Source organism: Rhinolophus hipposideros, assembly GCF_964194185.1.
Source record: "Rhinolophus hipposideros genome assembly, chromosome: 4".
Classification (NCBI taxonomy): Eukaryota; Metazoa; Chordata; class Mammalia; order Chiroptera; family Rhinolophidae; genus Rhinolophus; species Rhinolophus hipposideros.
Window position 1 is genome coordinate 47,348,426 of NC_138050.1, and position 26,106 is coordinate 47,374,531.

The following is a 26,106-nucleotide window of genomic DNA, read 5'->3' on the forward strand; positions in this document are numbered from 1 at the left end:
GAAGCTTCTATAAAAGCAGTGAAGTAAAGAAGACAGGAGAGATTCAAGTAGAAATAATGTTAGGAGTTATCAGTCTAGAGATGATGGCTGACATCTTGAAATAAATGAGATGTCCCAGGGACAAAGAACCAAGTGAGAAGGGAGGGAAGTCAGGACTGAGCTGTGGAGATCACCAACAGTAAACTGTAACCAGAACAATAGGAGATAATAAACAAAGAAGGGAGGTCATGGCCCTAGTGGTTAAGAGTGATGAGTTTAAAGTCAGATTGTACTCCAGGCCTGACCCCACCACTTACAAAAAATATGACCTTCGGCTTTTACTTACCTTGTCCAACATGCAGTTACCTCAACTGAATTATGGGAATAATAATAGTACCTAACTCACAGGGCTACTGTGAAGATTAAATGAGATATTCTGTGGAAGATGCTTACCTAGGACTCAGCACAGAAGAAAAATCAGTGAATGTTAACTATTAGCTTTTTCCTTATTATTTTTAAGTACGCTCAAACAAGAAGTAATAGACACCATAGGAGAAGCCAAAAGAGGAAGAGAGTTTTAAAAACAAAAAGAAGAAGAAGAAGTAAGCCAACCCCCAGATGTCTGAGTAGTTAATCAAGGAAATAATCAAGAAGTCCCACTGAATTTATGAAGTAATGAATGAGCTGCACAAGAATAGTCTCAGTGAACAAGTACAGTTTGTGCTGATTGCTTTTGATAATTCAGATTTTGGACTTCATCATTCTGAAACTGATGATATCTGATGTTGCCACCACTAAACAAAAATGATTTCCTAATATTTCAATTGTGAATGTCTTTCTTTGTTTTCTGAGTACTCTTTCATTCATTTCCAAAAGGTCCTAATACATAGTCTAAGAGAAATAGAACGCTTATTGTGTACTGATATTATTGTGATTCATGGGAAAACTAATTTAGAACCCAGAACTCTGAAACTCAAAACCCCACTGTTAAGAGAGAAAGTTGCTGGGCACAATGATGTTTAGCTATTTCTTCTTGATAAATAAGAAACATGCAAAGCAGAGCTTCATGAAGGGTGTAGCCACTATGTTCCTCACTGCAGGGGCTGGGCCTAAAGCAGAACACAGAGACTAGCAGAAACTTCTACCTCACATTAACTCACAGTTCTAAAATTATAGGATCCAAAATAAGACTCTGAGAGATCATTCATTTAACAAACGTTATTGAGCTCCAGACACTGGACTTGCTGCTAAAGAAAAATACAAAGGCGAGTTAGATAGGGGTTCTTCAAGGAGCTTACAATCCAACAGACAAGATGAGACAAATACATTAATAACAATTAACCAGGTAGAATTTGAAGTGATGTGAAAGAGGTCCAAGGTTATTGTAGAATTTTGCACAGCTAGAAAGGTGTTGGGGGTCAAGTGCTGGACATCCTTGAATGCCAGGCCAAGGAGATGTGAATTTTATGTAATATGAGGTCAGACAATTAAATTCATGCACTCATCCTAGAAAAAGTGCTACATACCTCATTGCTGAATATCACTTCGGTCACCTTTGAAGTACTCCCCTTGGGAAGCTATGCACTGATGCCAGCGCCTAGTCCACTTTTCAAAGCAATTTTGGAATTCTTTTTCTGGAATGGCCATCAGAGCTATTACCCTTGATGTCCTGAATGTCATCAAAATATCTACCTTTCAGTATTTCCTTTATCTTTGGGTAAAAAGAAAGTCATTGGGGGCTAGATCAGGTGAGTAGGAAGAGTTATTTGTTTACTGGCTAAAAACTCCCTCACAGACAGTGCCATATGAGCTGATGCATTGTCGTGATACAAGAGCCATGAATTATTGGTGAAAAGTTCAGGTCATCTAACTTTTTCACGGAGCCTTTTCAGCACTTCCAAATAGTAAACCTGTTAACTCTTTGTCCAGTTGGTACAAATTCATAATGAATAATCTCTCTGATGTCAAAAATGGTTAGCAACATCATTGTAACAACTTCATGAACTTAATTGTCAAATCTTGTATACAGTGAAGAGCTCTTATTTGGCTTTATGGCAGGACCTGGGGTGTCTACTGACCCACAAGTGCCATGGTGTCAAATCTTGGGAAGTGAAAAGGTCAAGATTGAATATGCAGACTTGGAAACCTGGACATAACATTAACGGATAAGATCAGATAGAAATATTTAAGAACACTGAGGGAGAGAAATGGTTATAATTACACGGCAAATATTTACATGTTCATGGCTGAAATAGAAAAAAGTCAGCAACTGAAACAGAAACGATATAGTCAGCATGGTAGGAAATCAAACCAGAAAAACACAACATTAAAAAAGGATTTCCAGAATGAGGGGGAAAGAACATGAGAAAAATAGGTTTTACTATTATCTATAAAGTGTTTTACTTACAGTTTCTCATTCATTCATCACAAAACATTGTTACCATAAATTCTTGAGAGGGTACAGGAGGACTGAACGAAAAACAACATGACTAACATAAACAAAAATAACTGGGTCATCTTTTTATTTGAGATTGAAGGAAAGAAGATGATTACACATATAAAGTTTGAGAAATTGCATTGGGAGGCATAAGACACTGAACTGGTTGGATATTGGGTTGAGGGGAAGTAAATAATAGAGCATGGCTGTTTAGGTGTCTGATGATCCATAAATCAATTAGGCTACTTTTGACATATAAACTTCAAAGCTGAAATGTCCATGAGAACTGTGAATGATCAGAGCACTTCCTGCTCTTAACTTTCATATTTAACACTGAGGATGGGAGGAAGGAGAACATATGGATAGATAATCAACTCCCAAATAAATTTGTTTACAACTTGATCACCTAGGTTCAGGGTCCACTGGGCAAAATCCAGTCTTCAGAATTCTCACAGTGCAAATCTACGGCCTGAAACATATCACTGTATATTGAAGTGAATTCAAACCGTGATGGCACCTTTGACAGACAGCCTGGCAGCCTGACCTTGTGAACAGAGCAAAGGCTTGGAAATCAAGATACCTTAGCTCTAGTCCTTCCTATACTATTAATTAGTGAGGTGACAGTGGACAGAGTTATGCACATGGGTATGTCTCAGTTTACTAATCTGTAAAATGGATCTGGTTGTACCTACCTCATAGGTTAAAATCACCCATCTCATTGATAGGTTCTCAAAAGATGTTTGATAAAAGTAGAAGGTTAAATCAAATGATCTGTTAGGTTCTTCTCAAGTTTGTTAGTATCCCCTACCTCATTTGTTAAACTTAAAAAATATATATGTCCTTACAGAAGGCAAGAAGACATATGAAGAAATGCTCAACCTCACTAACCATCAGAGAAATGCAAATAAAAACCACAATGAGATACCACCTCACTCCAGTCAAAATGGCTATTATCAATAAATCAACAAACAACAAGTGCTGGCGCGGATGTGGAGAAAAGGGAACGCTAGTGCACTGTTGGTGGGACTGCAGATTAGTGCAGCCACTATGGAAAACAGTATGGAGGTATCTCAGGAATCTGAAAATGGAACTACCCTATGATCCAGTAATTCCACTCCTGGGCATCTACCCGGAGAAATCCAAAACTCCAATTCAAAAATCTGTATGCACTCCTATGTTTATTGCAGCACTTTACACAATAGCCAAGATATGGAAACAACCGAAATGCCCATCGGTAGATGACTGGATTAAGAAGCTGTGGTACATTTATACAATGGAGTATTACGCAGCCATAAAGAAGAAAGAAATCTTGTCATTTGCAGCAACATGGATGGATCTAGAGAACATTATGTTAAGTGAAATAAGTCAGAAAGAGAAAGACAGGTACCATATGATCTCACTTATATATGGAAACTAAAGAAAAGACTATGTGAATGAACTAATCAGAGTCAGTTTTGGGGACGCAGAGAAAAAACCGAGAGTGGTTAGATGGGTGTGTGGGAGGGGGTTGGGGATAAGGGGAAAGGTGAAGGGATTTGGAAGCAGCTGGTAACCACAAGATGGCCTCAGGGTTTTTCTTTTGAAAATTAATTTGGGGAAGGTATTCTATAATGTTGTAAAGATTTTGTTGGGTATCCGATGGACATGCGTCCTATTTGGGAGACCACCTCAGGGATACTGTGGATACCTGATCATGGCATTGTACATCAGAAGCTAAACATTAATGAATGCCAACTATAATTTTATATATATAATGTGATGGTTCAGTGTGAGGTCGGAGGGATAGTGGATGGGGGGAGGGGGGTTCACAGTATGAGGGATATAAATGATGAACGTCTAAGTATTACCTTGTTTTGTACACCTGAAACTAATAAATAAATTAATTAATAATAAAAAAAATATATATATATATATGTCCTCCTTTGATGTGATCAAAGATTTTTTTAAATTATGAAATATTATTTCTTAAAGTAAATCGAAGCAGTTATAATCTTAGAATATATATTGTTCAAATGATGTACAGAACACTTCTGAAGTTCCAATATGCATTTAGAGTCCTCCTCCCTACCCTACTCACCACCAATCACTGAAATATCTCTCTACATGTAACTAACTTCTGGTTTAAATAGTTTGCTTCTTTGGAATAAATACCCAGTTGTCAAAGGTCATCCTGGATCAGATTACCCTGTCAGGGTATTTGGGATAAGCCATGACAAAAGTTATGGTTCATTTCCCTCCTTTCCAAAGTAGAACAAATTTTTCTCTGGATTTAAAACCAATCTTCTCATATTGCATATCTATGGGGGGATAAAAGGAAAGATTGTTTTTTCCTGAGGTGATTTTGTTTGCCTGTTTGTTTTAATCAGCAGTCTAACTGTTTACTCAACCTCGTGTCAGAGAAAGTCCATGGCACTCTGGAATTCAACCTCGGGACAACATTCTCCAGTGCCACTGAGACACTGTGCAACTACCTGCATGTGATTCTGAAGCTCCCTTAACCTGGATTTTTTATATATTTGGAGCAGTTGTCTCTCTTCAAGAACAGCTTCAGTGCAGATACTTCAAACAAAGCTATGGAACTGCGAAGTCAGAATTTAAAGACAACACCGTCACTATCTTTAGGAAGATTTCACATTTCTGAAGATTATGGCTTTCTTCTTCCTAATCCTCTGGTAAGGATAGAGCCTTTGATCAGGTCAGAATAGGTTTCTTGAGATGCTAGTTTGTTTGTTTGTTGTTAGAAATAATACAAAGCATAATTACCAACAAAAGAGAAGTGATAGCTACAGCAGAAGATAGCTCAAATGGAATGTTTTAATGCCAGGTTTTTTTTGTAATAGACTGTTAGTTCAGTAAAGTTATGAGAAAATCTGTAGTTATGAAGAAACAGACAGAACTTAGATAGAGATCAATTCTATGGGCAAATCAGTTTATCGTGACTTGCTAGTGGGACAGAAAAGAGAACACCAGGGACCTTGGGTGCTTTCAGTGATGGTAGGAGGGATTACATATTCATAGAGAAGAGGAAGGAAAATTTGAGAAAGAACAGTACCTATTTCTTAATTCTCCTTAAGGTTCAAACTGTAATGTAATTCGATTTTATTAATTAACTCTTATCAACACTGTTTCTTTTCCAAATGTATCTGAGGCCTATGATGTTAAAACTGCAAGAATTCATAGAAGCATTTAGTCCCAACCCCCACCTTTTGCATTTGGATTAGCTGGAATCCAGAAGAAGTGGCTTGCCCAAAGTCATATCAGTGGTGAAAGCAGAACTAGTACTCAGGACTCTTGACATTTTTTTCTACTACATCATAAATAAAGGCCAAGACCACTCAGTTAAAACCTCAGGATCTAATGTTGCCATCATTGCAATAATTTACTAGATCAATTTTTTTCCTCCCACAGGCCTAATTTGCCATTTAACTGTGATTAAGCAATGGTCTGGAACTCAATGAGCATTTATTGAATACCTACTCTGATCCTTATTTACTTCTGAGTGTTACTAGCAGAATACAGATGAAGATAGGATCCATTCTCTGGTCCCAATGCTCCCTTGTAGAACTGTTAGTTGTGAGACCAAGTCCAAAATCTGCAAGTAACTTGAGCATTAAAAATAATAACTTCAGGGTGTTAGGCAGAGTAGGATTGTAGCCCAGAGTACTGGACTATATTCTCTGACACTGCCGTTAGGGTGACCAAGATTCTCCATTTACTAGGAACTGAAGGGGCTCGCACATGTGGGACTTTCAGGGCTAAACCAGAAAAATCCTGAAAAAACTAGAACACATCAGTCACCCTAACCTGCACTTAATAACTCTTGGGACCTAGAGTGAATCACAAGTATTACCTGACCTTTAGTTTTCACATCTACTGGATGGAGATCTAGTACCACCCTCATCCACTGGATTGCTATGGAGAATGAAAATGCTTTGATAAATGTAATGTAAGGACTAAGAAGTCAATTCTCCTGACCTTCAGTTCAGAGCTTGTTAAAAGCTCCATTCTGTGTGTGTAACTTGATTCAGAAATATTCCCATCACCCCTAGTTCACAAGGAGAAAAAGGCCGATAGGCCAACATGCTCTTATTGGGATTAAATACATACACTGAGCTGAGGAAAAATAATATTATAAAGTATATAAACATTTGGGAGGGCCACAGTGATTGAGTCCCCCTCTTTGCTGTTTCTTTTTTTATAAATGAAAAATCATAACAACATCAAGTGCTGGTGCTGTACTGAGTCAGACCATATTTGTCCTGTGATTTGGTCAGTGGATACTACAAGAAGAAATTTCCATTCGTGGGCTCATATAAAAAATTCCCTGGCGAAAAAAAAAAAATTCCCTGGCAAACTGGTTCTACGTTTCATAGTCATGCCAGATGTCTAAAAATATAGTTCTGTTTCAGTTTTAGTTTTGTCTCATCTGTGTAAAAAGTGTAAACATCTCCATTTCTGGAAAAAGGTGGGGAAGTAAGTTTCCATCAGAATCTTTACTGGTATCATGAGACTGTATTACAGCATCACCAGGAGCCAGCTGTGTTATATCTGATCAGAAGGGGAAATTTTGGTCATTGACATTGCTAAGGGCACAAATAGGTTTTGCTTTCCTTTTGTTTAAAGCAAGTGATGGGAAGGCTGTTCCTTCATGTCAATAGCCCAAAGATGCTCTTTCTGCAAGCTTAGTTGCTTCTTGTAAATATTTACTTCAAAGTCTCTCCACAGAAAACAATGTCAAGCTAATAAATAAGCAAACGTTCTGCTTCGGAGAAGTGGTTGACTTGGTTTCAATGTTTTACCGTGCTCTTATTATAAACTCCCAAACATTTTCTGGATCCAATGTTTTAGTGTGGAAAATGTATACCTCTAAGACTCATGTCCCTAAATATGCTACAATTTTTTTTGCCAGATTATGTGTGTGTGTGCATGTGTGCAAGCATTTGGGTGGTGGGGGGCAGATAATTTTTCTTTAGACATAAAGAATATGAGGAAATTAGCTTATCAGGAAGGAAGGGACCAAGTAGATTATAGTAGGAAATTAGATTGGAGTAGAACTGAGAGTCCTTAAAAGTTAAGCTCAGGAACTCAAATTTCAACATGTCCGGTCAATGACATGATGGAATTGGCATTTGAATATTTTCCTAGCAGAATGTTAAGTGCAGGGTCGATGAGAGCAGTGGTTTTTGAACTGCACACCACAATGAGTTTGGGAGCTTTAAAAAATACTGACACCAGAGCCTCATCCTGAACAGTTAATTCAGAATCTCTAGCCTAAGTGGCTCAGTATTTTAAAAACACAGAATACATACAGCTCCAGTTGAGAGTTTGGGGACAGAGGCTCCACTTAAGAGGCTGGCTGTAGAAATAAAGAGGCCGTGGCTATGAGAAACTTGAAGTGCTTGAAAGCAGTTCAGACACAAAAACAAAGGAAAGGGGAAATGTTAAATGTACCATGGAGCAGAAGAAAAGGACTGGTACAAATAGTCATAGGGATGCGAGGAACTTTATTCTTTATAGTGATCAAGCAACCATTTAGGAAAAAAATAAATACGTATATACTCTCCTGTAGAAATTTAAAGCATTTGATAGAAGCAGTGGACTCCAGCTGCATAGAAGGAAGAATAGAAAAATAATTGCCACGGAGAGAGGTGAGACGACAGATCCTAAGAAAGAATGAAAAAATTGGGCACAGGAAAATACATACCTGCTACTTTCAGTCAAAATGAGGCTCAAGAAGTGTATTAGTTTCCTCAGGCTAGTGTAAGAAATTACCACAGTTTGGATGGCTTGAAACAGCAGAAATTTGTTCTCTCAGGGTTCTAGAAGTCAAAAGACTGAAATCAGGCTGTTGGCAGGCCCACTCTCGCTCCAAAGGCTCTAGGGGAGAATCCTTCTGGGCCATCTTCTCATGGCTGATGTGGTGGAATGACTCCACTCTCTGCCTCCATATGCACATGACCTTCCCTGTGTCTGTGTTTGCTCCTCTCTTGTCTATGTCTTTTCTTATAAGGACCCTTTTCTTTGGATCCACTCTAATCCAAGATGATCTTGTCTTGTGGTCATTAATTAAATTACGTCAGCAAAGACGCTTTTTCCAAATAGTGTTACATTCACAGTTTCCAAGTAGACATATCTTTTTTTTTTTGAGAGGATGGTCGGGGCAGCGGGGGGAGTGTGGTATGGAATAGCACCATTCAACCCACTGCAAGGAGTGACATAAAAAAGATAAAGGGTTACAGGGAGGCAGGTACCTGGGCAATGAAAGCTAAAACATTGTCTTGTCCTGAACCAAGAGAGGGTGAGAACAATGAAAAGTGAGGATGCAAAATATAAAATGGTCAAAGAGACACGCGACACAGTTCAATATAATTCACGAATTTTGTCAGCATAATGTTAACTCAGATTCACCAATATGACATCAATATTTTGAAGACAAATCACTTCCTATGCTGTTAAAGTGTAGCTTTAAAGTCAGAGGAAAGCTAGAATATGAGACACAGTATGGGCAAAGGTTAGGCAACTAAGTTAGTGCACTTGAGCTCGGGCTCCAGCCTTGTTTTTCATATGTGACAACAGTAATTATGAAACCACAGTTAAGAGGGAAAGGAGTCTTCTGTATAAATGTAAACGGATGAACTAGAATCATGATTTTGAAACTATGGACTGTGGAGTGGGGACAGGGAAGAGTAGCAAAGATATATTCTTGAGAGTGCATAAGTACTAAGAAATACAAAAATATGACTAGATAGAAAAACAAAAATCTTATGTTTCAGTGATAACTTGGCAATTGAAAGACACTTCCATACAATTTCAATTATTTTTTCTTCATTTTGTTTTTCAACAGTGGTCTTTAGATCCTTGGGAAATTATTCTCTGAAACTCATGAGAATCTTTCCTTTAAGACAATTTTATACATTAATTTAGCTGAGAAATACACAGTAGATAGTCAATATGACAAATTCTGATTAAGGCATAGGCAGACTATAATAGTCATACTGATTTGAGTTTGAGTTCCAGATAGATCTCTTGTCAGTTTTAAAACTAACGAGCCATATTTAATCTCTTTGAACCTTATTTTTCTTATGTGAGGATGATACTTCCGGGACATGCTGTGAGTATCAAAGTAAGAAATCAGTGAAAGGGAGATATGACTACTACCTAAAGCCCCTTATAATTCTGACACTTTAGTTTGAGTCTAGAACTAAACACTAGGACAGCCTGAGCACTGGATCTTATTGACAACAGGATAAGTGAGGACCGTACCGACCAGTTTTTCTAAATCATGACCAATTTGGAATAGAATTCTATTTCATACCATAAGTATGCCAATATTATCACACTATGTGTCTTCATTTGATTTTGAGACATATGATTATCATAAATATCACCCAACTGCCTTTAATAAATCTTATGGCCCTATTATTGATAAAAAAATCTTTCAATTATATGTAATCTCAAGGATGAATGAGTCACATAAATCGATAATCCACTGTTTGAAACCTTACTTCACATTTTTCTTTATTGATTATTTAGTTTATTATTAATCTTTAGAAATTAGAAGACTACTGAGGCATGGTGGCTAATTATTAGCCTCAATATTTTTATGAAAAAGTATTATAGCAGTGGTTATTTCATTACTAAATTACTAAGTATATTTAATAAAAATTGGAAATGTTTAAAAATGTGAAATTCATTATTCATAACTCCACCACTAAATCAAAATACCTTTGGTGTTTGCCTGAAACTAATCAGCCTTAATAAAACAATTCTAATGGTTACATTAAATCCCACTTATAAGATATAACACTGAAACTTAAATGGCATTAAATTAATTAATTAAATTAATTAAATGGCATGAAATTTTGATTAATTTCAATTTCCTCTCTTTGTAAATAAAACTAATACATAAAACTTCTGTGACTATTCTACCCTCAGTGTTTTAATTCAAACTAAGTGATTTGCACAAAATTCCCCGATCTTGTCCTAAGAATAAGCAGTAATCGCTAGCTAATTTTGAGAACAATTGTTTAAAACCCTTTCCCATTTTTCATGCTAATCTCCAACCATTTGCTCTATCTCTCTAGAGTCAAATTACCCTCACCTGATTTACTATTTTCTCAATTTTTCTGGCATTCTATTCTTTCTCTTTTCTTTTTTTTAAATTAAAGTTAATTGGGGTGATAATTGTTAGTAAAGTTACATAGATTTCAGGTGCGTTAATTTTCTCTATTGTCTTCTTGTTCTCTCTTTCATTTAGTTCTGCTCTGATTTTTGTAATTTCCTTCCTTCTGCTAACTTTGGGTTCATTTATTCTTCTTTTTTGAGTTCTTCAAGGTGTAATGTGAGGTTATTTGTCTGGGATTTTTCTTCTTTCGTGAGACAGGCCTGTAACGATATAAATTTCCCTCTTAATACTGCTTTTGTTGCATCCCAATAATTTGGTAGACTGTATTTTCATTCTCATTTGTTTCAATGTATCTTTTGATCTCTCCTCTTACTTCCTTTTTGACCCAGTCATTCTTTAAAAGCATGTTGTTTAATCTCCACACATTTATGTTTATTCCTGACTTTTTTTTCAGTTGATATCCAATTTCAAAGCCTTGTGATCAGAGAATATGTTTGGTATGATTTCAATCTTCTTAAATTTGCTGAGGCTAGATTTATGTCCCTGTGTATGGTCTACCCTTGAGAATGTTCCATATACACTAGAAAAGAATGTATAGTCTGATGTTCTAGGATGAAGTGCTCTATAAGTATCAGTTATGTCCATTTCATCTAATGTGTCATTTAAGGCTGATATTTCTTTATTTATTTTCTGTTTGGATGATATATCCATAGCTGTCAGTGATATATTTAGGTCTCCTACTACAATTGTGTTTTGGTCAATTTTTCCTTTTAGTTCTGTTCACAGTTGCTTTGTATATTTCGGTGTTCCCTGATTGGGGGTATAAATATTGATGACTGTTATGTCTTCCTGTTGTATAGTCCCCTTTATCATTATGAAATATCCATCTTTGTCTCTTGTTACCTTTTTGTGTCCTGAAGTCTGTTTCAGCTGATATAAGTATAGCTACACCTGATTTTTTCTGAATACCATTTTCCTGGAGTGTCAATTTCCACTCTTTCACTTGAGTCTATATTTGGCCTTATAGCTGAGATGTGTCTCTTGGAGGCATCATGTGGTTGGGATTAGTTTTTTGATCCAATCTGTTACTCTGTGCATTTTTATTGCTGAATTCAATTCATTTACATTTAGGGTGATTATTGATATATGAGGATTTCCTATCATTTCATCTTTGGTTTTCTGGTAGGACGGTGTCTCCATTGTTTCTTTGCCTTTTTGTTGCTGTCTGTTATTTCAGTGTGGTGTATTCTATGATTTTCTCCTCTGTTTCTATTTTTTTGTGTGTTACATATTTCAGTTCTGGATTTTTTTTTTTTTGAGTGGTTACCATTAAGTTTATGTAAAAGAAAGTTTTGGGGCTGGCCCGGTGGCTCAGGCGGTTAGAGCTCCATGCTCCTAACTCCGAAGACTGCCGGTTCAATTCCCGCATGGGCCAGTGGGCTCTCAACCACAAGGCTGCCAGTTCAATTCCTCTTGTCCCTCAAGGGATGGTGGGCTCCGCCCCCTACAACTAAGATTGAACACGGCATCTTGAGCTGAGCTGCCGCTGAGCTCCTGGATGGCTCAGTTAGTTGAAGTGCATCCTCTCAACCACAAGGTTGTTGGTTCCACTCCCACAAGGGATGGTGGGCTGCGCCCCCTGCAACTAGCAATGGCAACTGGACCTGGAGCCTGAGCTGCGCCCTCCACAACTAAGACTGAATGGACAACAACTTGAAGCTGAACGGCACCCTCCACAACTAAAATTGAAAGGACAACAACTTGACTTGGAAAAATGTCCTGGAAGTACACCCTATTCCGCAATAAAGTCCTGTTCCCCATCCCCAATAAAATATTAAAAAAAAAAAAAAGAAAGTAAAAGAAAGTTTCATATTTAGAGCATTCCATTTTCTTCAGCATGCTGCATTTCTCCATTCCCCTTTGCCAGTTCAGACCTTTACTCTCTCCCTTTTGTTTTTGTTGTCACAAATTATCCCTATTTATGCTGTAAGTTGATTTCCGCACTGCAGTAGCAAGTGGTCTTTTTCCTCTTTTTTTTTTTTTAAGTGTTTTTTTTTTCTTCTTTACCCTGTATGTTATGTTTAAGTGTATAGTGTCCTATTCGGTTTAAGGCTTTCATTTCCTGCTTCTGCCTGTCTGTTCATAATACTACTCATGGTTTTGTATTCTTTTGCTTTTTTTTTCAGGTCAAATTGCATTCTTCAGTATTTCTTGTGGTGCAGGTTTTGTATTAGAAAATTCCCTCAGTTTCTGTATGTCTGGATAGGTCTTTATTCCTTCTTCATATCTAAAAGGTATATTTGCTGAGTATATTATTCTTTGCTTATAATTTCTCTTTCAATAGTTTGAATATTTGAGTCCACTCCCTCCTGGCTTGTAGAGTTTCTGCTGAAAAATCTCATGATAATCTAATGGGTTTTCCTTTGTAGGATACCATCTTCTTTTCCCTGGCTGCCTTGAGGATTCTTTCTTTGTCGTTGATTTTTGACAGCTTCAATACAATGTGCCTTGGAGAAGGCCTGTTGTGGTTGAGGTAATTAGGTGTTCTATTTGCTTCTTGGATTCAAGGATCCAGTTTTTTCCCAAATTTGGGAAGTTCTCTTTGACTATTTATTTGAACATACTCTCTGTTCCCTTCTCCCTTTCTTCTCCTTCTTGTATGACTATTATTCTTATGTTGCTCTTTCTAATGAAGTCAGAAAGTTCTTGTAGAGTTCTTTTATTTCTTTTAACTCTCAAGTCTCTCTCTTCTTCCATCTGTCATTTCCAGATTTCTGTCTTCAATGTCACTGATTCTTTCCTCCATCTCATCAGCTCTATTACCTAAGCCGGCTATTTCATTCTTCATTTTCTTTTATTGAGTTCTTAATCTCCAGAAATTCTTTTAGGTTCTTTTTTAAAATTTCAATCTCTTTGGTAAAATGTTCATTTTGTTCTCTGATTGTATTTCTGAGTTCATTAAACTGCCTATCTGTGTTTTCTTGCACATCATTGAGGTTTTTTTTTTCTCAGAACTGCAACCTTGAATTCTCTGTCATTGAAGTCACATATTTCCATGTCTTTAAATTCATTTTCTGGAGACTTTTCATTTTCTTTCTGAGCAGCCTTATTACTTGGTTATTCATGGCAATTAATGAATTATGATTTCTCTTCCTAGGCAGCTATAAGAGTGGCTTCTGCATCAGGAAGAGGTCTTTCTTTTGCTTTCCAGTAGGTGTTGGTGGAATGTTTTGTTGTTGTTTTTGTTGTTTTCTCTCCCATTGCAGCCTTTTATTCTCTTTAATGCTGTAGTGTTATATTTTTCTCTTGTACCATTCTAGCTTCTCACATGACAAGGAGGTTCCCTGGAAGGTGGGCTTCTCCTCTGAGAGCAGATCACGTGGGTCTCGGGGCATTACCTCCATGGGGGTATGTGGAAAGCTTCTGTGTCCCAAAGCTCTTCCTGTAACCAGATTCAGAACCTGTGTGTTTCTGGGACTCTGTTTACCCCTGCAGAAATCCACCCAGATAGGTGGCAGCAGGGGTGGTGTGGGTTGTGAGAGGTAGTTCTGAGCAATGGGGGCGACTACTGGCACAGTTATTCTTGAACCTAAGTTTCCTTCTCTTGCATCAGAATTAGTTGGGCTGTAAGTCTGTGTATGTGGAGCTGTAGTTCTCAGAACTATACATATTTTGTTTTTTTGGTCTCACACTGCTACCATTCTGCTTCTAGAACAGGGAGCGGTTGGCCAGGCTCTGTGCCTGTGTTCTGTCCTCTGCTTGACAGTGAGGGCTTAAAGCACCGTTCTGACCCTTCTTCCCTCAGTCTTTGCTCTGGGATCTCTGCTGTGAACATTGGGTTCAGCCGTGTTATATGCTGATCCCTTAGGAGGGAATGTGGGCCATAACAGGAGTGTTAGCAGTCCGGATTCTTCTCTCTCCCATGACTGCTGTAGCTCTGGAATGCAGGGAGCTTGGAGCTTGAAGCTTGGAGCTCTGAGCTCCGACCTGCGTCCTGCAGCCCACGAGCAGCCCATGTCTCAACACTTTCACCTACCCTCCTACCCCCACCACCTCACTCACCCAATTTGCCCACCTTTAAATGATTTCAATTGCGCATCCCTTAGTTTTGACTCTGTGCTGTGCAGGGAGTCCTTTGTATAATTTTAGCTTTTCAATTTGTTATAAATTCCAGGCAAGATTTCAAGAGGCTCACTTCACCCCACAATTTCTGTGATGTAATCCACAGACCCCATATGTCTTTAACCTAGAAATTTGATTTCAACATTCTTTTTTCAAAATTCTGTAAACATTCAGTTTATCAAGTCCTTTTGAAACAACTTTACCATCCTGCTGATTTCTTCATTAATGAGCTAAATATATTTTGGACATACATTTTATATTGGCATGAGTAATTTTTAAAAAACGTTTTTGAAAATTATATTTTGACAGATAAAAAGTGTAGAAAAAATAATATAAAATGGAAAGTTGGTTTTTATAAAGAAAAGAAAACCAAATATTTTATTATTTTTGTCCATCCCACTTCTGGTCCTTCCGATTATTGGAATGAGTGGAAGAAAAGCATGTAAATGTCTTTCAATTTCCTATCCTCTTGTACCAACCCTCTATCCACCCTGGCCCCAAGCCCACCATTCTCTGTATGTTTATTCTGAAGAGGTTTTGGAAAGTACACTGAGCTTTCAGTCAGAAGACATTTGACCTGGACACTGACCAGATGTGTATTATCAGAAAAGTCATCCAACTTCTCTTAGCTTTAACTTCCTCTATTTCAAAAGGGAAATAATGAGATAATATGTGCTAAGTCATAACATGTACAATACAAATGCAAGCATCAACAATAAAATGAGAAGTACCGTATTTGCCGGCGTATAAGACGAGTTTTGGGCCCCGAAAAATATGCCTCCAAGTGGGGGGGTCTTCTTATACGCCAGGTACACTTCAGATAGACTGCCCATAGTGCTTGCCCCGTGCCATAGTGGCCTCCCGATGCCCGCCCACTTCATTCCACATACCGTTCAGGCATCAGCAGCGCTGTTGGGTGTATGCTCGGCTGTTATGCGATTTTGCTGTTATGCGATTTTACCACACTCGCAAAATCGCACACAGCCGAGCATACACCCAGTATGATAGCGCAAAATCGTGAATCGTGATACCATACTGGGTGTATGGTCGGCTGTGTGCGATTTTGCGAGTGTGGTAAATTCGGGTTACCGTATATTTCTTTACATATGCATTGAAGATTCGCGATTTTGCGCTATCATGATGCCTGTTAGAATGTTGAAGAGCTCGCACTTGCGCACTAGTGAGGTCCCCGGGAGATGCTGATGCAAGGGTGGACCAGACTGCTATAGTGACAGGGCGGGCAAACAGGGAGCAGGGACCAATCAAATCAGGCTTTGTATACAGCCAACAGCCAACCACAATACTGCACCATTGTACAGTACAGCATAGAAAATGTCGACCAGTCAAACCCCTATCATCCCTATCATGGCACCAGCCAAAAGAAAGAAGTATGATGCAAATTTTAAACTGAAAGTTATTTGGTGTGTGGAAGGTGTGCAGAAGAGGGGGTAGTCTTATACGGTGAGTATATAACAAACTCTGTATTTTGAGTGGAAATGTTAGGGGGTCGTCTTATACGCCCAGTCGTCTTATACGCCGGCAAATACGGTACTCTAAAAGAAATAATGTCAGGATGGGCATAACTTCCTAAACGTGTTTTAAAACCCAGAAGTGTAAGTTTACCCTGTTATAAATGGCTGTTTCACAGAGGCACATAAAACGCAAAGACGAAAACATACGAAACACATTGAAACTCACTGATAACCATAGAAATGTCAATTTAAACAATAGAATGATAGCATAGAACTTCTGGAAATCCGCACATGAAACTTTCAAGGGTCATCATCGCTAAGTGGGAAGATGGGAATTAGGTTACATTTACTTTCTATCTTGCAAATTTTGTGCTTTTGTCTGTCTGGCCATAGATATTGATTGCATTATTTTAATCATCATTTCTGAGAAAGGTATGTTTCTTGGATGGTGATTTTCATATTTGTTAAATATTATTAATTATAAATTCTGTAAGTACTAATAATTACAGAATTTTAATCAAAATAATATCATACATATCAAATCTTTAAAAATGACCAAACAAAAAAATTTGGTAATGTTCAATGTTGCTAGAATCATAGATAAACTGATACTCCCTTTATATACAAAACACATTATAAATGTGATTATAAATTCATGTAATTTTTCTGTAAGAAGATAAAGAAGTAGTGTTTAAACTTTTCTTGTGCAGAATTTTTAGTGCAGCAAATCTATTTTGAGAAATTTATCTTAGTAATGAGAAAATATCTAAAAATACACATATAAGAATAATTGTTTCAGAACTTTTTAATAATAATGAAAAATTATATGCAATTAGTAATATTTATTAATAGAATTTTATAATAGTATACAGATTTTAAAACAAAAGTGATATACAGAGGGTGCCAAAAAATGTATACACATTTTAAGAAAGGAAAACTGTATTAAAATTCAGTTTTAATATTCAATATATACCGATAACAAAAGATGAATGCAAGTCACGTTTGACTTTTGCAATTACAAGAGGTGCTCAAAGTGGTTACCATCAGTGTCCAGATACTTCTGATTACAGCAAACTATTGCTTGAGCAGCGTTAACCAAAGTGTCCACTTGCATATAATTTTTTGGCACCCTTGGTATATGTAGTAACTGACACCAAAACGTACGTTATTTAGTGAAAAACTCATCAGCTGATCCTGTCTCCTACATTGTAACTTTAAAAAACAAAGTCTGGCAATCAAAAGGTAATTTACATAATTCAATACATTCTTCAGTGTCTAGAGGAAAAGCCAAAAGGTCTTACTTTTTCATTTTTAATGAATTGTGAAATATCTTTAAATCCTTCTGCCCCTGTTCATCACTTTCAAGGTTCCCACATTTGTGGTTTTCAAACTTTTGGGTTCATCAGCTTCACCTATAGGTCTTGCTAAAATGCATACTGCTGAGCCTCCTCCAAAGTTTCTGTTTCAGTAGGTCTGTGGTAGGGCCCCAGAATTTGCATTTCTAACAAGTTCCCAAGTAATGATGAAGTCCTTGAACTGGGGACCACACTTGAAGCCCAGAGGATCTCACAGCTCATAGTTTTCTTGTGTCTGTGATGTGACACAGAAGTCCAAACATTAGGAATTTTTAAAGAAGGGAGAGTATAAAAAAGAGGAGGATAGGAAAGATTTCTCTAGCAATCTGAGGGGAAATAAAAAGTAAATATACAAGAGTAGAGTGCAGCCTAGATTGAGGCAAAATGTAGTATTTAAAAATTTCCATGTCAAGAAGCAGAAATCCAGGAGGCTTAATGTAACTCTCAGGATGGGATTCCTTATCTAGGAATCAAAATAAGAAGGACAGAGGTAATGATTTAGTTACAAGTTCTTTTCTTCAAACCCACTTTAAAAGACCTTCTGAATATTATGACTTTGCATCTTTGATTTTCTTTTGTGAAGATGATATGCCATTGTCTCTGTAACTACATTCAATTTTTGTTCATAAAACATATGAATGCATCACATAAATGAGACAAAAAAACCAAGTTGCCAGTTCAGTCAGGTTATGATACATCTGTCTTGATTCTTGCTAGCATTCTCAACTCTGCTTTTTAATCTCTCCCTCTTACAGTATCAGACTATAAATGTCTTAAGTTTGTCATTCTTGAATGGAGATAGCTCTGAAACACAAATTTCTCCTTTGCTAATGGTTTAGGGTTCTTCTGAAAAAGTAATTTACATTTTGGTCTCTATTTTCTTACTTCCTCAGCACACTAAAATTTGAACCCTACTTCAGGAACCTGAACTAAAATTCTGTGCCATACATATTGAAAGACTAATGTGTTAGTGACTTCCTAGTTTTTGGTTTCTTTTCAAAGTGGACAATTTTACTTTCACTTTATAATGATGCATTTGATTTTCTGATGAATCCCTATTTCTGTGAAAGCCTCTAATGTCTTTTGTAGGATAATTCTCTTCTGACTCACTTTTTGATCTGCATTGCTTGATTCAGTTTCTCTGTCTTCCTTGTGAATAAGCCCCAGTGTGTTGATCTGCGAAGATCTGTGTTGAACTTTTCCTTTCACTTTGCAACTTCTCCCAAATGACTTTGTACATTCTTGTGGTTTTAACCACAGTGCTCATTTCTACAGTTATACTTCCCAGTTGCATATTTCTAATATTAATGCTCTCCTGAACTTCAAACTGTATACTCAATTCCCAGTATATAATCATATTTTAACAGTCTACAGATATTTTAGGCTGTATATATCTAAAAAGAAATTCACAATCTGTATGCCCTCTCTTTGACTTCCACCTGCATTTCTATTTCAAATTGTGTTCTCACCAATTCATTCAGTCACCTAATTCATAAACATGGAAATCATCCTCACCTCCTCTATTTCTTAAATCAGAGACACAACATTCAGCTGTACAGATTGTACTCTAAAAAATGAGGCCCAGAACATAGGATAGTTCAGGAGTTGGCCAACTTTTTCTTTAAAGGGCCAAATAGTAAATACTTTAAACTTTGTATACCATATAGATTCTGTTGCAACTACTCAGTTCTGTTGCAGTAATATAAATAAATAAGCATGGTTATTTTTAAATAAAAGTTTAATTACAGCAATAGGTTGTAGTTTGCCATTTCTTGGGACAGTCTCAGGGTTACTGAAATCCATGCTATGATCTACTTGACTAAACAATGGGCCCAGAGTAGGCACATAAAGGGTGCTATTGGGCTAGGAATCACTTTGCTTTTAGTGCTTCCACCTCTAAATTTAATCATTACATCATTTAAATTTTACTTTCAAAATGCATTTTAAATACATGCCTTCTCCTTTTCAAATTCATTGTCATTGTCTGAGGTTAGTCCCCGAGCAGTATTTCAAAGGCTTTCTAATCTAACTGAATGTCTTAAAATCCTACAAACAAAATTAACTTCCTAAAATTCAAATTAAATAGTAGGGCCAACTAACATTAAAAGAAAATTCTTATGTTTTCTATAAAAAAGCACATTTGAACTGATTTTCTAGTCTCATCTTCCATCATCCTTTCTCTTGAACTTTATATTCTAGTAACACTGAATTTTGTGTAATCCCAAAAAGTACAGTTATCTCTGTTTATCGGCTATCCCCTCTGTTTTACTGCCTTCCCATATTCAAATTTCCACATGGAAAAGTTAATTTCAGACTCTAAAACTGGCCCCAACTATCATATTTCTACAAACACACTCCTTTAATTCCCCAAAAGAGTTGATAGAATTAACAATTTCTTCCTCTTTGCAAATTCTTAAGATTATACACACATCAGTAATTGAACACTTTATTTGGGGATATATCTGATTACGTTTTTTACTCCTTTAGTAGACCATATGTTCCTTAAGCACAAGAATTGTTATTTTAGTTATCTGTGTATTTGCAATGCTTAGCACAGAGCCCAGTTTACAGTGAAATCTCAATATTTGTTGAACTGAATTGACCTGAATTTTCTCAGAAGATTGGGATCTGAAAGCAGCTACTCCTGGAAGCTGCTCCCCAGAGAAGTCTAAAATGCTGAGTTGTTTCTACTTTGAATGCAGAAAGAACTTCCAGATCATTATTGGCCTTGGATGGAACTTGTCAACAAACTTCCTCACTTGATTGAAAGTCACCAGCTTCGAGCTCAAGTGAACAAGGTATACATATATATATATATATATATATATATATATATATATATATATATATATATATATATATATATTTTTACTCTGTAATCCCTTCTCACCATCTGATTGAAACCTTCATGCCATTTTTCTTTCCCAGCATTGTAAAAGTGGGTCAATTGACCTAGGGACACCAATTCATTGCCATTGAGCTTATTGACAAAACTATCTCACATTTCCTCAAGAGCAGAATGACTTCTCCCTGATTTGACATGTGCTTCCCTAAAATTTCCAGAGCCTGCACAAAACAATTCCTGGAACATATTAAGCACTCAACAAGTAGTTATTTAAAAAAAAGAAGGCAATCTGGTTGGAAATTGTAAGCAAGCTGATGGATACGATTTAGCTGGGGAAAGACAAGCATAGAAATTCCAGGTGTCCTCATTCCAGGTCATGCGGTCAGCAGTCCTCTGCCAAGAGTCAGTCCACCTTGCTTTTACCATGGGGGCCTCATAGAATAGCTGAATGAAGAGAATTTATGAGTTATAGGATCAGGTTCTACAGGAATAATTGATAAGCCTCTAAAGTCATAACGGGATAAGATAAGAAATGTTTCCCAAGAGTTTGTAAGGAACAGTGAAACTTCTTGGTCCCGGGAGAACTGACATTACCCCACAGGAATAATCAGAATGTGTAATAGGAAGAACACAGATTTTGATTCAGAAAGACCTGAGTTTGAATCATGGTTTTATCACTTAGTAGTTATATAACCTTGAACAACTTACTTAACCTCTGTAATTCTGCTTTTTTTATTTATAAAATTAGAGAAATTCTGGTCCCAGAATTGTTGTGAAGACTAACTGACTTTTGAAAACGCCTTTTCATATATCACAATAGTGTTCAATGTATATTTATACTTCTCATTAGTCTCTTTTCCATTTGTCTCAATCTTACAATTTGGAATGCCAAGTGATTTCAAAGATACAAGAAAGGTTTTTCCATTCTCCAAAATTCTTTTTCACTGACTTACATATTGTCTGTAATGAAATATTCATTAAAAAAAAAAAACACATATTGAATGCCTGCTACACGTAGTCACAAGGTTAGAAACCTTGTAAGAGATTGTCTCCAGTGTCTACAAAGATGGCTAACTAAACCTGAGAATTTATTTTCCTGCCACATAAAGAGTCATTATCATGACCAAAATAATACAAAGAAAAAGAAGAAAGTAAGAAAATGTCTTCAGTGCAGGGAAACAAGAGAAAATACTGATGATAGGATAAAAATTTTAAGGATTTTTGTACCATATTAAGCAAATCCTACAGCTCCACAAATGAGTGTATAGTACTCATGCCAAATGTCAACCAAAGCAGAAAGAAGACCCCCGTCCCCCGCCCCCCAGGAGCCTTTCTCTCTCATCTCAGAGTAGCAGGGCATGGAAGCAAGAGAGGATCTGGGACAGTTTGCGGGAAGGCAGATTAAAGTTCAGCTTGTGAACAATAGTCCTTTGTATCTGGCTTTCCTCAGACTTTATTTGGTTAAACTGCCATAAGTAAAATGAAGGACCTGTTGAACTGGTACTCCTCATATGTTAAATGTCAATGAGAAAAGGCCAGAAGTGTCCAGCGAACTTCTGTCCACTGAAAACATGGAGTTGAAACAGCTGAACACAGGAGTGAAATTAATCCCCCGACATTTCCACTAGGTTGAGCAGTGTCTCTTCAGCAATCATATTTACTCGGAACCTGTGAGTGTGATGTTATTTGGAAATAAAGTCTTTACAGATGTAGTCAAGGTAAATGAGGTTATACTATATGAGGGCGTACTCTAAATGCAGTAAGACTGGTGTCCTTATAACAAGAAGGAAGTTTGGACACAGACACTCAGGGACGAATACCATCTGAAGATGGAGGCTGACCTTGCTAGGAATCACCAGGAACTAGAGACTAATATAGAACAGGATCTTCCTCAGAGCTTGCAGAAGGAATCAACCTTACAAACACCTTCATTTCTGATTTCTGTCCTCCAGAATTGTGAGAGAATAAGTTTCCATTATTTTGAGCTTCCCAGTTTATGTTCATTTGTTGAGGCAGCCCTCAGAAATGAATACAATGCTTTTGGCCAGTCTCTATACTTCTAATTCCTTATAAAACATCTAACTAGATAAAACTACTTTTAAGAGACTGTAAAATCGAGACTCTATTAATTGGAAATCAGTTGTGAGCAGCAAACGTAATGGCTTTCAGGACCACACATGAAATTACAGACTACCATTTGTTCTCTTGGGTCTTTTATTTGGCATAAACAATAGAAAAAGTGAATTTGCAGTTTTGATCTTACCGTATCTCCAGCCAACCACCTTTCTCTTACAAAGCCCCAATTGTTCATTGACTTTGACTCATCCACCTTTTTCCAGGAAAATTCAGACAATTTTGTGGCAATGTGTTTTTTACTGTAATAATTTCTTTTAATTTAAACATTCACTGTATTGTTTGATCACACCTTGTATATAGATAGATGATATAAATATATAGATATACAGAAAGAGACTCATTACGAGAGATTGGCTTACATGCTGATGAAGGCTGAGAAGTCCCATGATCTGCCTCTTGAAAGACAGAGGCACAGGAAAGCTGAGAACCAAGGGAGCCAACGGTATAAGTTCCAGACTGAGTCCAAAGGTCAAGGAACCAGGATTGCTAATGTCCAAGGCCCAAAGAAGACAGCTGTTCCAACTCAAGCAGAGAGCAAATTCCCCTTCGTCACATTTTTTATCTATTCAGGCACTCAAGGGATTGGAATGTGACCACCCAAACCGGCGAGGATAGACCCTCTGAGGATAGACCTACTCAGTCTACCAGTTCAAATGCTAATCTCTTGTAGAAGACACCTTACAGACACACTCAGAAATGTTTCACCAGCAATCTTGGCATCCCTTAGTTTAGTCAATTTGACACATAAAATTGACCAACATGGAAAGTAAATAGGTCATGAGGGAGACCTCATAAATGAGACTCATAAATGAGACTCGTGACCTTATAAAAGTGACCCCAGGATGCTCTCTGGGCCACTATTGTTATCATGTGAGGATACAATAAGAAGACAGCAATCTGCCATCTGGAAGAGGGCTCTCATTAGAATCCAGCCATGCTGGTACTTTGATCTTGGACTTCCGGCCTCCAAAATTGGAAGAATTAAATTTCCATTGTTTTGGAAACAACCAAAATGTCCTTCGACAGATGAATAGATAAAGAAGTTGTGGTATATATACACAATGGAATACTATTTGGGGTTAAGGAAAGATGATATAGGAACATTTGTGACAACGTGGATGGATCTGGAGAGTATAATGCTAAGCAAAATAAGTCAGACAGAAAAAGCAGAGAACCCTATGATTTCACTGATATGTGGTATATAAACCAAAAACAACAAAAGAACGAGACAAACAAATGAGAAACAAAAACTCATAGACACAGACAATAGTTTAGTGGTTACCAGAGGGTAAGTGTGGTGGGGGGAGGAAGGTGAAGGTAAGGGGGATCAAATATATGGTGATGGAAGGAGAACTGACTCTGGGCGGTGAACACACAATGGGATTTATAGATGATGTGATACAGAATTGTACACCTGAAATCTATCTAATTTCACTAACAATTGTCACCCCAATAAATTTTTTAAAAAATTCCATTGTTTATAAGCTACATAGTCTATGGTTCTTTCTCATAGCAGCCCAAACTGACAAAGACACTGAGTTATGTTTGTATAGTAGAATGCTATTTGGTAACAAAATGCATAAGCTATTGATTTATTCAACAGCATAGATAAACCTTAAATACATTGGGCTAAATGAAACATGTCAGTTCCAAAAGCCTACATATTATATGATTGCACTCATGTGACATTCTGGAAAAGGAAAAACAACAAGAACAGAAAACAGATCAATGGTTACCAAAGATTGAGAGGGAATGAGTGGTTGACTACCAACAGGGAATTTTGAAGATAATGTAACTGTTCTGCATTGTCCTCAGGTGGTGGGTATATGATTCTACGCATTTGTAAAACCCCCAAAATTGTACATCACAAAGAGTGAATTCTATGCAAATTAAAAAAAGTTAACCAGAATGTTGGGGATTCCTGGGAAGGAATGTAGATAATGACAAATGACTCTAACTGTCCTGCAGTCGTATGACATAACTTCATGAAAGAGTGGGGGGTGGAGGGATGCAGCTGTCCTAACTTATTGTGGAAAATGATGCGACTGGAATCGATAAGATCGATATGAATTAAATGAGAACTGTATATAATCACTGTATGAGACTTGTGCCCTCGTATTCTAGTTAGTAAATTTGTTTTTCATGGAGTACACATTAAATAATTCTAAAACGGCTTTATAAGTTTATTTTCCAGAATAAGAGAAACATTCTCAGTATGGACATTATTCCTTTACCCTAAGACTATACTGTAGGTAGCCCATAGCCACTTGTGGCTATTGAGTACTTGAAATGTGGCTAAAACAAATTGAGAAGTAAGATACGCAACGGATTTTGAAGACCTACTATAAAAAGACCATAAAATATGTCACTATTTTATATTGATTAGATGTTAATAATATTGTAGATATATTGACCTAGATAAAATATATTATTAATACAGATTTCACCTGTTTCTTCTTACTATTTTTAAAACGTGGCTGCTAGAAAATTTAAAATGATCTGTGTGGCTTTCATATTTTTATCAGACAGTGCTGAACTTGAGGGATCAGGACTGTGGTCAGCAGAACTGACGTAGCACCCTGGCTCAGCTCTCCTGGCTCTGCAACCCTGGGCAAATACCTTACCCTCTCTGACTTTCAGTTTTGTCCTGAGGTTTTGGGGAAAACGAAAACCCATCCAATATGAGAAGTTTTTAGCATTGTTCCTTAGACTCTCTAGTAAAAGCTTTAGAATAAGTATTTAAATATGAAATTGCCGTTCTAAATTCTCAGGCTGATTTCTGTTAAAATGCAACATCTCAGCAGCCCCCCCCCCCCCCCCCACACACACACACACGCCTAGTGAACTTTAAGTTGGCTGTTCTATCTCAGAGACAGTTTGGAAGAGGAACAAACATGCCGACAGATGAGGAATGGCTGCCCCCTAGTGGATAGCGGGGGAAGGATTCTGTGACAGAGGCTCAAGGGAGAGCTGCCCTGGGCCTGGGCCTGAGCAGGAGGAGCCGTGGGTCCCAGCCCACTTGGGGTGCCTGTAGCTTAAAGGGAAAGACAAGACTTCCACCGCCACCCCTTCAGAGGCTCCGGATCCCGGAGAAGGGCACCTGGAAAGATCTAGATCAGGCTGTGTGTAGTGCTGAGGAGGGGAGGGGGGAAGGAGGCAAGTTGAGGGAGCTGTGTCTGGAAGCTGGAGCTCAGGGATTGCTGGCCTGAGCTCAAGACAGGGAGGGCTGGCCCAGACAAAACTGAGAAACTGGTACTATTTGTTTAGGCATTGCTGTCAGTAATAACTAACTCTTGTACAAGGTGTTGCTTTCAGTGAGGACACTACCTTCCAATGACGTATCTTGAGAAGGAAGAACCGGGCATGGAGAAGTGAAGAGACCTAGCCAGGGTCAGGGGGAGTGTTTGAACAAGGGATAAACCAGGGGGAGTGTTTGAACAAGGGATAAACCACAATCTGGCACAATTCAGCTACCTCCCTTTAGGGATTTGGTCAAATTCCTAACTCATTTTACTTATGAATTAAACGGAGGGATTTCGGCCCACAGCACAGGGCTGTTATTAGAGTTAAATGATACCGAGTCAGCAGAGATGCTTTTAAAAGAGGGGATTGTCTAAGTTGACATTGGGGTTTCC

General features: G+C 37.5%; 1 protein-coding gene across 1 annotated transcript in view; it reads left to right on the plus strand.

Annotated features, from left to right (window-relative positions):
- Positions 1 to 4,989: 4,989 nt before the first annotated feature.
- The window catches only part of IDO2 (indoleamine 2,3-dioxygenase 2), a gene marked incomplete at both ends in the record, with an annotated part of 42,160 nt that continues 21,043 nt past the window's right edge, over positions 4,990 to 26,106 (plus strand). Inside the window, 2 exons of the mRNA XM_081046153.1 lie at positions 4,990 to 5,088; positions 20,193 to 20,288. Of these exons, the coding sequence (XP_080902279.1) occupies positions 4,990 to 5,088; positions 20,193 to 20,288 (195 nt within the window). The remainder of the gene's footprint in view (positions 5,089 to 20,192; positions 20,289 to 26,106) is intronic.